General features: G+C 36.1%; 1 protein-coding gene across 9 annotated transcripts in view; it reads left to right on the plus strand.

Moving 5' to 3' along the window:
* The window catches only part of LOC108126859 (serine-rich adhesin for platelets), a 119175-nt gene that overhangs the window by 59478 nt on the left and 44655 nt on the right, over nucleotides 1-15042 (plus strand). For 4 of the 9 annotated variants that reach the window (XM_043213612.2, XM_043213615.2, XM_043213614.2 and 1 more), the window contains 2 exons: nucleotides 6253-6306; nucleotides 6688-14051. The exons of 2 other annotated variants lie outside the window; for them this stretch is intronic. In XM_043213612.2, coding sequence (XP_043069547.1) covers nucleotides 6253-6306; nucleotides 6688-13232 — 6599 coding nt within the window. In that variant the 3' untranslated portion in view covers nucleotides 13233-14051. Of the gene's footprint in view, nucleotides 1-6252; nucleotides 6307-6687; nucleotides 14052-15042 lie in introns of those variants that run through there. 3 more of the 9 variants (XR_006246436.2, XM_043213616.2, XM_043213613.2) reach the window with 2 other exon arrangements.

The raw sequence follows: 15042 nt of genomic DNA on the forward strand, positions 1-15042 counted from the left end.
TTTTCAACAGCAAGAGGTTACTTAGGTTGTCATTTAGTTTGCATGCCTCCATAATAGCACAAAAATATCTTACCGCCAGGTCGTAATCGATGGGAGTGTCTAGTCATTCCTTGTTTATAGAGGTTTTTCTCGCCTTTTTAATTAATCTATCTAGTATCTGATCGGGGGATCCGAAGAACGTCTTCAGCGTGTTTATGACGTCAGAGACCATGACAGGAAGCAAAAGCTTATCTCTCACCAGTTCCAGTGCTTTTCCTTTAAGTCCTTTTTTGAGTCGTAGCTAATTCTCGACATTGGAAAACCCAGTGACAGTCGTGCTGTTTTCGTAGGCACTGAGAAGCTCAGGCCAGTCATTCGGATTGGCATTGATGTCAGTAGATCAGGTGATAGTATTTGACGTGCTAACAGCTGGAGATTCGTAGGACCAAAGGATGATGTTAGTAGAGCCGCTCTACTATGTTGAGCTAGTATATTGTATTTCTGTTCGATGTACAGAACTTTCTCGAGCATTTGTAGCATTATAGCATTATTTTATACTAAAATATTTTCACTGACACGTTCAGCATGTGAAGGTATCGACAGTAGCTTGTTTTGTTTATTCACGGCACTGGATGAGCGTGCAACTATCTGGGCGATGTTGGATGCGTCCTGCAAAGCGGCACCATGCGCATCTGCTTCTGGCGTAGCGGAGAAGTCATATTTCTTCACGGCGCCAGTTGACAGTACGGCTGCCTAAGCGCTTTCGTCTAGCCGAGCGGAGCAATGCGCAGCGGCTACTTGAGCGGCGCAATCTTTGTTGTGGCAAAGTGGTGCCACCAGCGAAAGTGGTACGGTATATCATGGTGCTTAGCGATCATGGAGCTTCTGACCAACGATTTCCTGTACACGTTAATTACGCGAAAGTTTTATGTGTTTTGTAGCTGTAGTTTGTCGTTTGGCGGGGACTTCACGCAGATATATACTGTACCTTTGACGTATGTATGTGGTCTTGTTGTAATGTAGCGGAACTCGTTCGTTCATATATGAATTGATATATACCCAGCAAAAACCGAAAAGATTACAATACGGTAGGTTTCAGTAAAACTTTTCACTGAATGTTGCAGCGATTTGAAATGTAAGACAAAAAGTGTCTATAGAACGCTTTTATAATGATTTAATATTTATTTAAAAAAAATTGTCGAGCTTAAAAAAATCTTTTTCTCGTTTTTGTTGGCTTGTACCGAGACTGTAACGATTAGAGATGATCAGGGCCGTTGCTAGCATGGGGCAGGTGGGGCGGTGCCCCAGGGCCCCCGAAGGGAAGGGGCCCCGCCGGGGCAAAAGACTTCCGTATAGGATGCCCCAAATTTACTTGTTGCCCCAGGGCCTCCGAGGCTCTAGCTACGGCCCTGGAGATGATATTTTGGTTCGATATCTGTTAAACTAAATATAATATAAGTTCTGTATACAGTTCTGTATATTCACTTGCCGTACCCGGACGTGTTTCTTCGATCGCTCTTGCCAGTTTGCAATTACTTTCGATCTTGAACTCAAGCTTTCTCCTTCTGCGACAAGTTGAAATATAACAATTAATCCCTAAAAATAAATTCGACTTATTAAGTTCATTGAACTATTTATTTCCAATTTATACATTTAATCGGTTAAAGTTATCTCTGTTGCGCTTTAACTATATTCTCCAACATAAGTCTCTCCGAGCTTTACTCTCCGGACGTAACCCGTTACATTCATAGTTACTGTGGAGTTTGTTGTTCTTCACGACGCCGAACCTTCGTTGCACATCTCTTTTGTAACGTCATCTCTTACATCCGATCTGATCGTCCACTCTCGGCTACAGAGTGCTCCAGAGAGCCTAAATTCTTTACACGCTATTACAGTGGTCTGCATTCCGTCAAAAAGAAGCCAAAAATGAGTCTTACTTGCACAGCAAAAAAATGTGAATTTGGTGGAACCATCACGGGTGACTCATACCTGTCTTGTTGGCTCTGCAATAACTGCTCACATATTAAATGTGCTGGAGGAGGACACAATGGACGGATAAGTGACCTTATCAACAAGAAAATTGGCCTGACATGGTCTTGCATCGCTTGTAGAGAAATTGAGTCAGAGATGCGGACTTTTATGAAACAGACGAGAAATGGTTTCCTAGATGTCCGCAAGCAATTCTCGGCCCTTAATGAGCAATTCCTCGCTCTTGAAACTCAATTCCTTGGGCTAAAGTTGTTAAGTGAATCCCCCAGACGAAAAATTCCGAACAACAACCTGCTGACTGCTAAATTATTGAATACCCCTACATCCCATGCTGTACAAGTCGATGAATTTTCAACACCAAACATTTTACCGTCGCCTACTAGTCTACCTACTTATGCTGTTCCAGTACCAAGGGACTTGATGAGCCTTCCTTCAGGGCACTCTAATATTCATCCCTTGCAAGAAGCGATCAGCGTACCAAGTACAAATCTCGAGCCACCTCTCATCTTGGAGCCTCCATCGTTGGACATCGTTGGACAACCTACCCTCTGCTCTAGCTGTGATGTCTCCAAGGCCTCTGGTTGGTGTGGCGCCTGAAGTTAGATCTTCTGGACTTACGCTGAGGGCGGTTGCTCCTCGTAAGGCCATTTTTGTCTCTCGGCTTATGCCGGATGCTACTGTTGATGATGTCAAGAGTCACCTGTTAAACCATCTTAAGGTAGCTCCTAATGAAATAGCCATTTTTAAGTTTAACTTTAAGCATAAGCGTTCTATATCTTCTTTTAAAATAGTTCTACCTGATTCCTACCTTGAAAAAGCACTTGATCCTGTAGCCTGGCCTGAGCACAGTATCGTTCATGAATTCCTAGCAAAAGACGCTCAGAATCCTATCCCTGCAGAAACTGCTTCAAAAAACAGAATAACATAGTATTTTCCTGCTGCTATCAAAACGTTAGAAGTATTCTGGGTAAGCTGAGCCAGTTTTTTACAAAGAGTGCTTCTTTTGATTTTGATGCTATCGTGCTTACTGAAACTTGGCTTAACTCCTCTGTCTCTGATTATGAAATTCTTGTTTCCAAATTCATAGTGTTTCGATTGGACTTTTGCAGGTGGTGTCCTCATTGCTGTTACTAATAAGTACCCTTCTGAAATTATTCCTTTCACGAACGAGTTCGGAATTGAGTTCATTGCGGTGAAAATTTTAACTGGCTCGTCTCATATTTTTCTGACCTGTTCCTACATTCCTCCCATGGCTGAAGATATTGTGTACTTTCACCATCTTGATGCCATTAGGTCTGTCTCTTCGTTGGCCAAGGACCGTGATTTAATCCCAATCATGGGAGATTTCAACCTTCCCATCATTTCCTGGATCCCGTCTGAGGTAGAAAATTCCTTACTTTCCAGTTGTCATAACGACTTTATCGATGGCTTAACCGATCTTGCCCTGCTCCAAATTAATCCAATTCATAACACTCATGGCAGATTTCTCGACCTTATTTTTTCTAATGTGTCATCCTCTGTGACAGTCATTCAGTCCCCGCCGCTATCGCTTCCTGAAGACATTCACCACCCTACACTATTAGCATCGGTGTTAATTGATGTGCCTCACAATGATGCTTGCTTTAATGCTAAACCTCGTTTCAAATGCTTCAGAAAGACTGATTTTATTGCCCTTCGGAATCATTTAGCTGAAATCGATTGGAATTTTCTTTTGGTATTGGTATTGCTAATCTCTTTGCGTCATTTTTTCAAACCACCTATTCGTCCGATTCATATAACCACAATTCTACTTATCCTTACAAATTACCACATATAAACAACATTTACTTTACAAAATTTCGAATTCAGGATCTGTTCGAAGCTCTTTCAACAATAGATATATCATTCTCTGCTGGTCCTGACAATGTTCCTAGCTGTGTTCTAAGGTACTGTTCTGATATCCTTTGCTATCCTCTCACTATCTTATTCAACTTATCCTTGGAGCTGGCATGTCTCCCCAAGAGATGGAATGAATCTTTTATTATTCCGCTTCATAAGAAAGGCTCTAAAGAACTTATTGAGAACTACCGTGGGATTGCTAAGCTATCTGCGATTCCCAAACTGCTTGAGAAACTGGTTACTTTCCAACTGCAACATTTTGGTAAAAGTATTATTTCCACTTCACAGCATGGTTTTGTCAAGCATCGCTCTACCACAACTAACATTCTTGAATTCACTTCGTTTATCCACAGAGGTTTTCTGAGCCGCATACAAACTGATGTGGTGTACACTGACTTTATTAAAGCGTTTGACTCTGTTAACCACCATCTCCTCCTTCATAAGCTATGTCTTTTGGGGTTTTCTCCTCATATAGTACAGTGGTTGACCTCTTATCTATCGAACCGCACGCAGCGTGTTTTGTTTAAAAACAGTTCATCACAGATTATAAATGTTTCATCTGGTGTCCCACAAGGTAGTCACTTAGGACCTCTTCTGTTTGTTCTTTTTGTCAACGATTTACCTAGTGTTGTAAACTATGCTACTACATTTATGTATGCTGATGATGTCAAGTTATGTCTTTCTTTCTCAGACCATTTCCTTCATAGACACTTGCAACTAGACCTTAACGAAGTCTTCTTGTGGTGCTCAAACAATCTCCTTTTGCTTAACTGCTCTAAGTGTAAGGTTATGACGTTTAATCGCAGTGTGCCTCACATCGCTTCGTACTCTCTTGGGAATAACGTCTTAGATCGTGTTTTCCTAATTAACGATCTTGGAGTAATTTTTGACAATAAATTGTCCTTCAACGACCACATATCACTAACAGCGAATAAAGCCAGAGGCGTGCTAGCTTTTATCAAACGTTGGTCTAAAGAATTTGATGATCCTTTCACAACTAAAACTCTATACGTATCGTTGGTTCGTCCTATCTTAGAATACTGTTCTAGCGTTTGGAGTCCGCAATACTTTGTTCACCAAAGGAGGATTCAATCAGTCCAAAAGCAGTTTCTGCTATTTGCGTTAAAAGGCTTAAACTGGGATACTGCCACTTCCCTCCCGTCGTATAATTGCCGGTTAAAATTACTAAACCTACCTCCTTTAAAAGAGCGCCGTACTTGTGCTGGGGTTATGCTGCTTCATGTGCTTGTTCTTGGACAGGTTGACTCACAAGTACTTCTTGAAAAATTAATGTTTTCTGTGCCTAATAGAGTAACTAGATCATTCCGACCCCTTTGGTTACCAATTTCTAGATCTAATTTTGCGGAACACGATCCATTCCGCGTTATTTGTAAAAATTATAACTCGTTATCCCATTTAATGTCCCCTGAACTATCCCTAGATGTAATTAAATCCAAAATTATGGAATATCTTTTAACTTAATTTATCCTTACTCTTAGTTATAATAATATAGAAATAACAGTTCATTGTTAACAATAATAATAAATAAAAAAAAAATAAACTAAATATAGGTGATCTTGAGTACTGCTACCATCCGTCGTATATAAAATAACCATTAAACTGTAAATTGAAAATTAAAATTTTTTTTTCTAAATTTTATTCTAACCATCATGGTTTCTTGCCTGGGGGTCCACCATAGCTGATATAAGCTTGCATAAAAGCCTTTGACGACGGATGTCTGATTTATGCCATTTACACAGGCTTCTTCAAAGTTTTTGACAAAGGGTTTTACGCTGCCCTACTGTCGAAATTATACGAATTAGGAATTTTTTCCTCCATTGGTGGTGTCGTGCCACGTTCTTATTGGAGATACCATTCAAAATCTCTTTATCACCTTCTCTGGCCTTCAATAAGGAAGCATCTTGGGACCCCTCCTATTTGTTATTTTCATCAATGACATCTATTCCTTCTTTCGTCATTCCTTCTACTTGTTTTAGGATGACCTTAAAATGTATAGAGCCATTAGCTGCATTAGTGATAGTTACAGGTTACCTGTTACAGGAGAATAGTTTCCTTTTGGTGCATCTGCAATCTTCTTATATTAAACTTATCTAATTTAAAACCCTTCTGAAACCTCAGCCCTTCTGCCAGAGCTGTTGTATTCTCCTCAATGTTTGCACTTTAGAGGATCAACGTACACAGGCAGTTTCAGGTAATATTGATTGCCTTTTTTCATAGTTATTACTTATTAATTTGAATGTTCCTCAAAGAGGTTTTCGTACCTTTGTCCCCTTTCTGATCAAGTATCACAGGGACAATTATCTTTTAATTGAGGAAACTTTTTCATATTTTAACACTAGACCCATAGACTAGACTAATTTTATGATTTTATTCCCATGCTTGCAGATCACCGTAATCCTGTGAACCCAACTAACATTATATCAAAAGGTGGAGCTGATGGTAAGAAAATAGGTCTTAAAAATAAAAATGCATGTTTTTAGAATTGTATTTGGTTGTAAAAGAAAAATTATATTTACGTATTACTTATTTAAAATATAATAATTCAAAATAATATTGACTAATATGTATATTATATCGGAATAAATGTCCGAAATAAGTTCTAAAATATAATTTATATGGCTATAAAAATATAATCTTAAAAAACAGTTTTCTTTAATTCCATTACGTTTTCTTTATTTCTTTCTATGTACATAAAATATTTCACCCCCATTGGAATGTACATTCTGGAAAATAATTAAATTTAAATTTTTAAATTATGTAAATTATTATGTTTTTTTAATTAAATCTAATTTGTTTTAACTACTTTTGGTGGTTGCCTAGATATAACAACTGTTATTTTGCTTAATAATGATTTAGGCCGCGTGGGTGATACCCACGGCAGATTTTTAAAGCTACGTCCTGAAGTTGGACTTTTAACATCAACTGCACGAACATTTATACAGAATGGAATAACAACTGAGTTTGCAACCAAGATTGTAGGTACTGAACTAAATAACGGAAGACTGTACGCACAATATCTCAAAAAACGATCAAGAGTTCTTTACAAAAACGACAATCCTTCTCCTGCGGTTTTAACAAGCTGGGTAGGAGAAAAAGCTTTCCAACAATCACCTCAATTTTTACAAAGTCACAATGATTTGTTTAATATGGATGCAAATGTTTGGCAGCATATTGACGATAATCTTGAAATTAAGAAAAATGACTTTATAGGAAATACCGATTTTGTCAACGTACAGAGCACAAAACTAACCGATCCTATACACCCAAGCGAAAAAGATGCAAATCGTCCTGTTTTTCTACCGGAAGAATATGGAAATAACCACAAACGGCAATCAATTCATGTAAAGAAAGAAGAGTTGAATACATTTAAAAGTGTTCAGTCCTTATCCGTTGAAGATTTGGAAACATTTACTGTTAAAAATCATAATATAATTTTTAGTGAAGTTACTATCGCAAGCAATAATTCCAATCATGACATAAACTATTCGAAAAATCTTCATGAACGATATGGTAAAAACGTAAACAGTAATATTTCAGAACCGGAAGATGAAAGTATTTCAAAAATAGACTTATCTACTGTAACCTACTACGGATTTGCAGAGTTTACTACTATGGTCGGCGACAGTGTCATCGTTTTTTTGCCAAGTACTTTACAAGCTAATCAACATTTTGGACACGTAACTTCGATTAGAGGAGTTCCTACACTGGGATCTGAACTTGTCCAAACTCAAATTAGTCATGTCGTAAAGAATACCCAAATTTTGGTAAACAAAACCTCGGATTTAGAAAGAATGCACGAGGAATACATAGTTTCTTCCGAAAATGTTCCAATTTTTTCCAGTGTCTCTCCAAGCTTGGATCAAATGGTTGATGAAAAAATCCTTTTAAAGAACTCAATAAATCAAAATATAGATACTGAGATAACATTAAGCTCAAAAAATGTTACCTCGGTTCACCTTGCCCAAAACACATCGATTAATATTGGACAGTATAACTTTACCATCAAAGAAATGAAGGATCCTATGCATAAACTGAGCTATTATCATCAAAATCCGTCAAGTGAACAAGCACTGGGAGGTGCCACCACTATTTTTTTAGATGATGATCCTTTTACCAAATATATTGCAAAAACCGATTTGACTTATTCTTCGCTCAATGTGCAGCCAGAAAAAAGCTCTGTTAAAGTAGCAAATAAAATGAGTATTAAAATTAACGAACATTTTGTTAATGCCAATAAAAACGAAATTATATTAAAAATAAATTCAACAAAATCAAATAACATAAAAGAAAATTATACATCATGCGATCACACCACATCGCAGGTATTTTTTACTCAAATGGCAAAGCTACTTTCTGATATGTCATCTCTAGCTGGGGATGATGTTATAAGAGATAATCCAATTGCCAATTTTGATATCATAGAGACTACTAAATATTACTGTATACAGGCTTCTCAGGTTCAGCAAACAACGGATTTAGTTGAAATTAATAATATAAGTAATATTCAAATTGAGCCTCACCGTAAATCAAAACCATTTGATGTAAATGAAACCACTTCCCTACAAACCGAATACTACGACTTTACCAACGAAAATGAGTATGAGGGAGAAGATGATGAATATGAAGTCCCCGATGACTTTGATTTCATTTATAAAACATTTTTTACCACTTATACATATTTGACAACATTTTTTGAAGGCTCCGAGAGCACTATTTCTAGCCATACAGAAATTATAACTAACTTAGTTTCTTCGAAATCTAGAACTGAAGAAGAATTTATGACACAAATTTTTAGCACAGCTAAGGAAAATGAAGTTTTTGAAAATAAAAACGACCAATCAAATCCAAATATCTCACATGAAGTTTCTAAATATTCATTACCAAAAGACCTTGTAAATATACTTGTAGAGCACAACTCATCAAAAAATATTTCCGAAATCAAAAAAATAACTCAAGCGACCGAAAATCTTGATGATTGGAAATACACGAAAACTTTTTACACAACCTATACATATTATACGTCAATTTTTTCTGATAACAATACTGAGATCATGTCGCGGACAGATGTGATAACTAGTTATGTAACTTCGAAGCCTTTCAATAATCATACTTATATATTTACAGAACCAAATCACAGTAACAGTTTGTCGATAGCAGAAACAAATGAGATTACAACGTCTACAAATATAATTAAAAATGATAAATTTATGACATCTAGTTACAATATAAGCAATGATTTCTTATATCAGGAAGATCAAGTTAGTTCGGAAAGCAATACTGAGGAGATAATACCATCTGCTACTTTACTTCTTCAAACCAGTTTTACCACTTTTACGTTCTACACAACAATGTATGTCGGCAATGACACAAATATTGTTAGTCGCCTTGAGACTGTGACAAATATAGCGACCGGAATATTGCAACCATCAAAAACCCTTCAAGGTGAAAATGTCTTTCCGGTTACATATTTCACAACATTTACATATTGGACAAAGTTAGCCAAAGATGGTGAAATTTCAACAATAAGCAGAGAGGAAACTTTATCTAATATAGTCTCACCTACAAATATCTCACAAGAAACAGTATATACATCTTCATCTAAAATATCCAAAAATAAAAAAAATCAAGATTATGATATTACCACAAATATAACTGATGTTTTAAGCACTTTACACCAGTCCTCAGATTTTGTAACTTACTACACAACTTATACGTATTATACCACTTCATATGAAGGAAATGAAACTTTTACCGATTCGCGTTTCGAGACTTCAACTAATGTTGTGACAAGTAATCAAGTGTCTTTATCTACACTAGAAACTGAATTTGCAGTTCCACAAAATATATATCCTTCAACCAAAAATTTGCAAGCACTAAGTACTTCTGAGAATCAATTAGTTTTGTTTGACTTTAAAAAAATAATTGATGCTGATGAAGTGAGTACTTTATATTTTACAACAGAAATTCTATCAAAAGTGAATGACGATGGATTTAGTATTGAGATAACAAGCAGCACCTCAAGATTAAAAATTGACGAATCAAAAAAAAAATTTATATCTTCTACTTCTATAAATAATGGCCCCGATGAAACCTCATCAATATCTAGATTGCATAAAACTGGATTGCTTAGGATTATCGAAGGCAAACGAATCCAAAATAATACCACAACTGTGTACCAATCAAAGGTTATTGGAACGGTTATTAGCAATAGATATGCGCAAGTCATTGAAAGTACATCTAGTTTTTTGTATGAAAGTACTTTTTCAGATAATTTCATATTCCCAACTAAAACAACAGCAATGGAATATTCTATTTCAACTAATGAAATAACAACATTATCCCAAAGCTCGAAAAATTATTCTGAAACTATAATAGAAAATCTGAGTTCTCAAAACGATGAATACACGGATCCGCTACAAACATTGAAAAGAACTTTTGCTCCTGTAATACGACCCTTTGCTTCACGAAATAGACCAACTTTTGCCCCAAAACAAAAAAACCAAATCTCCATCAGCGCAACTATTATTACTAGATCCGATATAACTCCAACTATAACGGCAACACCTGCTTTAAAAATAGTTGGTAAATACAGCTCTTCCCGCCGCGGAGCCTTTCCTAGTGCGTTGAAAAGCCCGAACGACTCCAGTTTTCATCAATCTCATTCGACTAAACGATTTTTTGGTCGTCCATCAAAACTAACAACAGATCTGCATGGAATCTCTGAATCGAACACTGTATATTTTGCTTCAAGAAACAGATTCTCATCTTCCTTGCACGCAACTCAAAATTTAAGTACTAAGCGGCAAGATATTAATATTTCACATCGTCCAACTAAAACTGCTTTTTGGGGCTCATCAATATTATCCAATATTCGTATTAGGCCAAACAGCTCTCTTAGTAATGGGGGCTTACCAACACAAATCCTCGCCCATGACGACTTTTCTTTAGATAGTAGCATTGAAGAAGGTAACTCAACAGAAGTAAGTGAAGAATTGGAATCTACAAAACGCAATCAAAATCAATTACTGCGGCTTCGTCGACCTGTAAATAGACCAAGTGGATTTATTGCATCAACAAAAAATTTAGGAAATACGCCAGTAACTTCGTTTAGAAGGAATCCATTGTTAGCACGTTCGAAATTTTCAACCACAACTAGTACAACAACTACAACAGTCAAACCTTCGCCACGTAGTTTTCCCCGTCCTATTGGTCTTCAAGCTAGATCAAGGTCTCAAAGTAATCTATTTCCTCCACGCGGACTTTTCCAGCCACAGCAGAAAGAAGAACACCCCATAGACATAAAAAATGCTAACTTTTCCGAAAATAGTTTTGAATTAGATAGTGAACATGGATACGATAAAACCGAAAATAGTAATGGTAAAAGGCATCGAAATAAACGGTCAAGCAAAATTTTACGCTGCCATACCAGACGACGTCGTCAATCGGAGGCAAAATCTAGGAATCCATTTAGGTTTCGTCGTCAAAACTCCACGATATCTACCCCAAGGGAAGAGGGTAAGCAAGCCAACTATGAAGAGCTGGAAGAATCAAACCATTCTCTAGCTAAAACAACTTCTCGTTTTGGATCCAGATTTCATTCTCCACGAGGAAATCAGATGCACTCTCAAGGTAATAGTTTCAACTCCACAATTGTTATAACGCATAACACAATTAGACCAACTCGTCCATCTTCCAAGCGACCTCAGTTTACCCTTAGAGAAAATGAAAATTCTTTTAAAAGCAATACACGATCAGGATCACAAAGCAATTTCCGTCGCCAATCAGGTAATGCTTCGACTAGGCGCCCAATTAGCTCCAACCAAAGTAGTAGCTCTACCAATAAAAGAATAAAAAGTTATAATAATTATAATAATAAGAATAATGGAGAATACGGACGATTACCTCATATGACACGTTCCAGAAACATTAACACTAATACGTCTAAGCGAGGAAGGGGTTCTGTCCGCAGTCGAACTAGGGGCGAGTATGCCTCCGACTTTAAAATTGATGAGCAGGAAGAGAAAATAATCACAGTTACACATTTTATACCATCTGAAGTAACGGTACCTTTCATAAATGGCTATACAACAGATTATAAAAATATTATAACTGCTAAAACCAGTACAGAACTTGTGGGCCCGAATCAATATACCAATGTTGTCGGTAATAACGGATTGACTTCTTTATACCTTAAAAGGGAGGAGTCTAAGATAAATGATGCCGGGTTTACAGAGCATACCAAATACCTTTTGCATGAATCAATCACAAGTACTGTAACATTTACACCCACTACTATACGCGGTCGAAAGACATCGTTTTCACACATTCTTCCATCGACCGGATACTCTGTAGAATATCTTGTATCTACAATACAGCCCCAAATTTCAGCCAATGCACCACTAGCGAATATATTACTATCGCAGTTACTTTTAGGAAATTTAAATTTGCCAGCTCATCATTTAAATGGTCAGCAACAAAATTTCATATCACCAGTAGTTACATCTTCTGCTGAACCTATTACTGAATATCGAACTCATACATCAACATATGTAACTACGATTTTTGATGGAAAGTCCACTATATTACCAATAACGTTTCAGGGTAAAAAAATTCTGACCACTGTATATGATACGACTGCACAAACTATAACAGCTACCGAATATAGTGTAGATACAATCGTAAACACTCCATCAATGGTTGAAAACATACAGTCTAATGGACCAGCAGCAGTAAACAGCTTGTTGCTACAACAGTTGTTGCTCCAACAACAACAGGAGCCGTTATCCTTACCTCCAATACTTTTAAAAACTGAAACACCTCAAATAACACAAAGTGAAAACTTTCAGGACTTGGAAGTAACCCGTTCAAATGTCAGATTCATCGATGACGTCGACTATATAGACATACCATCAAATAAAAATACAATGCCAATGTCTAAAAATTCTCGCAAAAAAGAAAAAAAGGGTAGTCATGGTCGTAAGCGAAGTAGACATAATGAATTAGTAATGAATTCACAGGATGCAAGTGTAATAACCCTCTACGTATCAGGGCGAAGACCTGGTGAATTTAGTACTGTGTTATCTACTGTACAGAATACTTACGATCGTTCTGCTTCCTTACAAAAGAGGCACATTCAAACAACTATTGCTTCAAAAGACTTAAAAAAAAACCAAGATGCTAAAGAATTAAATTTTTTAATGAATACCTTACCATGCTCAATAAGAGGTAGTACAACTTCGTTGGAGGATACTGTGGGTGATGTAAGCATTTGGTTAGAAACATCGAGCAAGAAATTAAAATTGTTTTCAATGGAAACAGAATTAGCGAAAATAAACAGTACTCGTACATACATATTAAATATTTAAAAAATATATCAAAAAAACATTTTACGTTTAGGCATTTTTTTAAATCATTTTTTAAATTTTGGTTAACTAGATTCCTCACAAATGGAAGGATCACTAGTCAATAGCTATCAAAGCTTCAAGAAATTCTTTCAATTAAGGTGTGAAAAAAAAGTGTGCAAGAAAATTGAAATTTTTTCTCTTTATACTTGTATATATATATACAAGAATATACACATATATATTGTATTAAAATTGTATTGTTAATTGTTATGTTTTAAGTGTGTCTTTTATAAAATATGATTGAAATTATGAATTGCAATACGATTAAATCCAATAAAAATGTTTTGTTTAGCAACTAGTTTTGATAATAAATTTGCAGTTTTATAATTGGAAAATAAAAAAACTATTTACAAAAATGAACTAATATGTTTTACTTAATGTGCAAAAAAAACTATGTAAAACTATAAGATAGTATAAATATATTTTCCATATGGTAATAATAATATGTTTTCCAATGGATTTTATAGTTTTATAAAATAGTAGTGTCGGGTCAAGCAGCTAGTTGCTAGTTCAAATTATTAATTGATTAAGTAGGCATTGTTGGTCGCAAGCCGATTCCCGTTCGGCCTTTCGGCTTCAATTGATTCGGCATTTAAAGCCAGCGAACATCCGCTCAGCCTATATTAAATGTTGGCGCCAGTCTCGCTTTGGATCTTATTGCTCTCGCATCCTAAATTGGTCTATCATATAAATAGGAATCCAGAATAAGAATATAATATAAGAAATAAATAAGAATCAGACATATACGGCAAAATAAAGATTTATAACGTTTCAATTTAATCCAATTTGGTTTTTATTTTTACAGTCATTGAAAACTCCCAATGACCAAGTATAATAAGTAGTTTTTATACCCTTGCAGAGGGTATTATAATTTTGTCAAAAAGTGTGCAACGCAGTGAAGGAGACATCTCCGACCCTATAAAGTATATATGTTCTTGGTCAGGATTACCTCCTGAGTTGATATGAGCATGTCCGTCTGTCTGTCTGTTTGTCTGTCAGTCTGTTTCTACGCAAACTAGTCTCTCAGTTTTAAAGCTATCGAGCTATGAAACTTTGCGCAGTATATAAATCGGAACGCCCGGGATCGGCCGACTACATCCTATAGCTGCCATATAATTGGATAATCGGAAATGCTATAAATTTGGTGTTTTTAAAGTTTAAGAGTTCTGATTTGTTCTAAATTTGCGCAGATAGTCACCTTTGGGGCACCATTTTATTTCTTTTTCATTATCTAATGAAGTAAGGCCTAAAAAAAGGCTTATAGGCTTATAAAAACAGGTAAAAGATTCAAGGAATGATCTTGTATTCAAGACGAAAGTCAAACAAGCCTCAAGCTTTGAATGTTAAAGCCTAGTATTAGGTGTACAAGTAGAAAACTTTGACAAAGTGGTGCCTTCTTTGAAAGCCCTTGAGAATTTTAATCGGCAAATTGTCTCGTTCGTGTATTTCATTTTTTGGGTTTCAAAAATATTAAAATATGAACCGAACCGAGTTCACTTCGAATAAATCGGCAGCTGAAGCACGTCTAATGATCGTTCAAACTTATGGTTAGTCCTGTATCATTAAAAAGACGTCTATATTTCTATAATGTCTATAAAGTCCGTAACTCCTCAAAAAATTAACCGATTAGGATTTTTGTTTTGAAGGTGAGGATTTGGAATTGGAATAGTTTGGCATCGAAACATTTTCGAAAAACTTTTTAGAACTGTTGTAAAATTATGCAAAATTTTGAAACACACTGAATCTGGGCAGACATCATACGAGTCCAAGT

The sequence above is a fragment of the Drosophila bipectinata genome, chromosome 4 (assembly GCF_030179905.1).
Source record: "Drosophila bipectinata strain 14024-0381.07 chromosome 4, DbipHiC1v2, whole genome shotgun sequence".
Lineage (NCBI taxonomy): Eukaryota > Metazoa > Arthropoda > Insecta > Diptera > Drosophilidae > Drosophila > Drosophila bipectinata.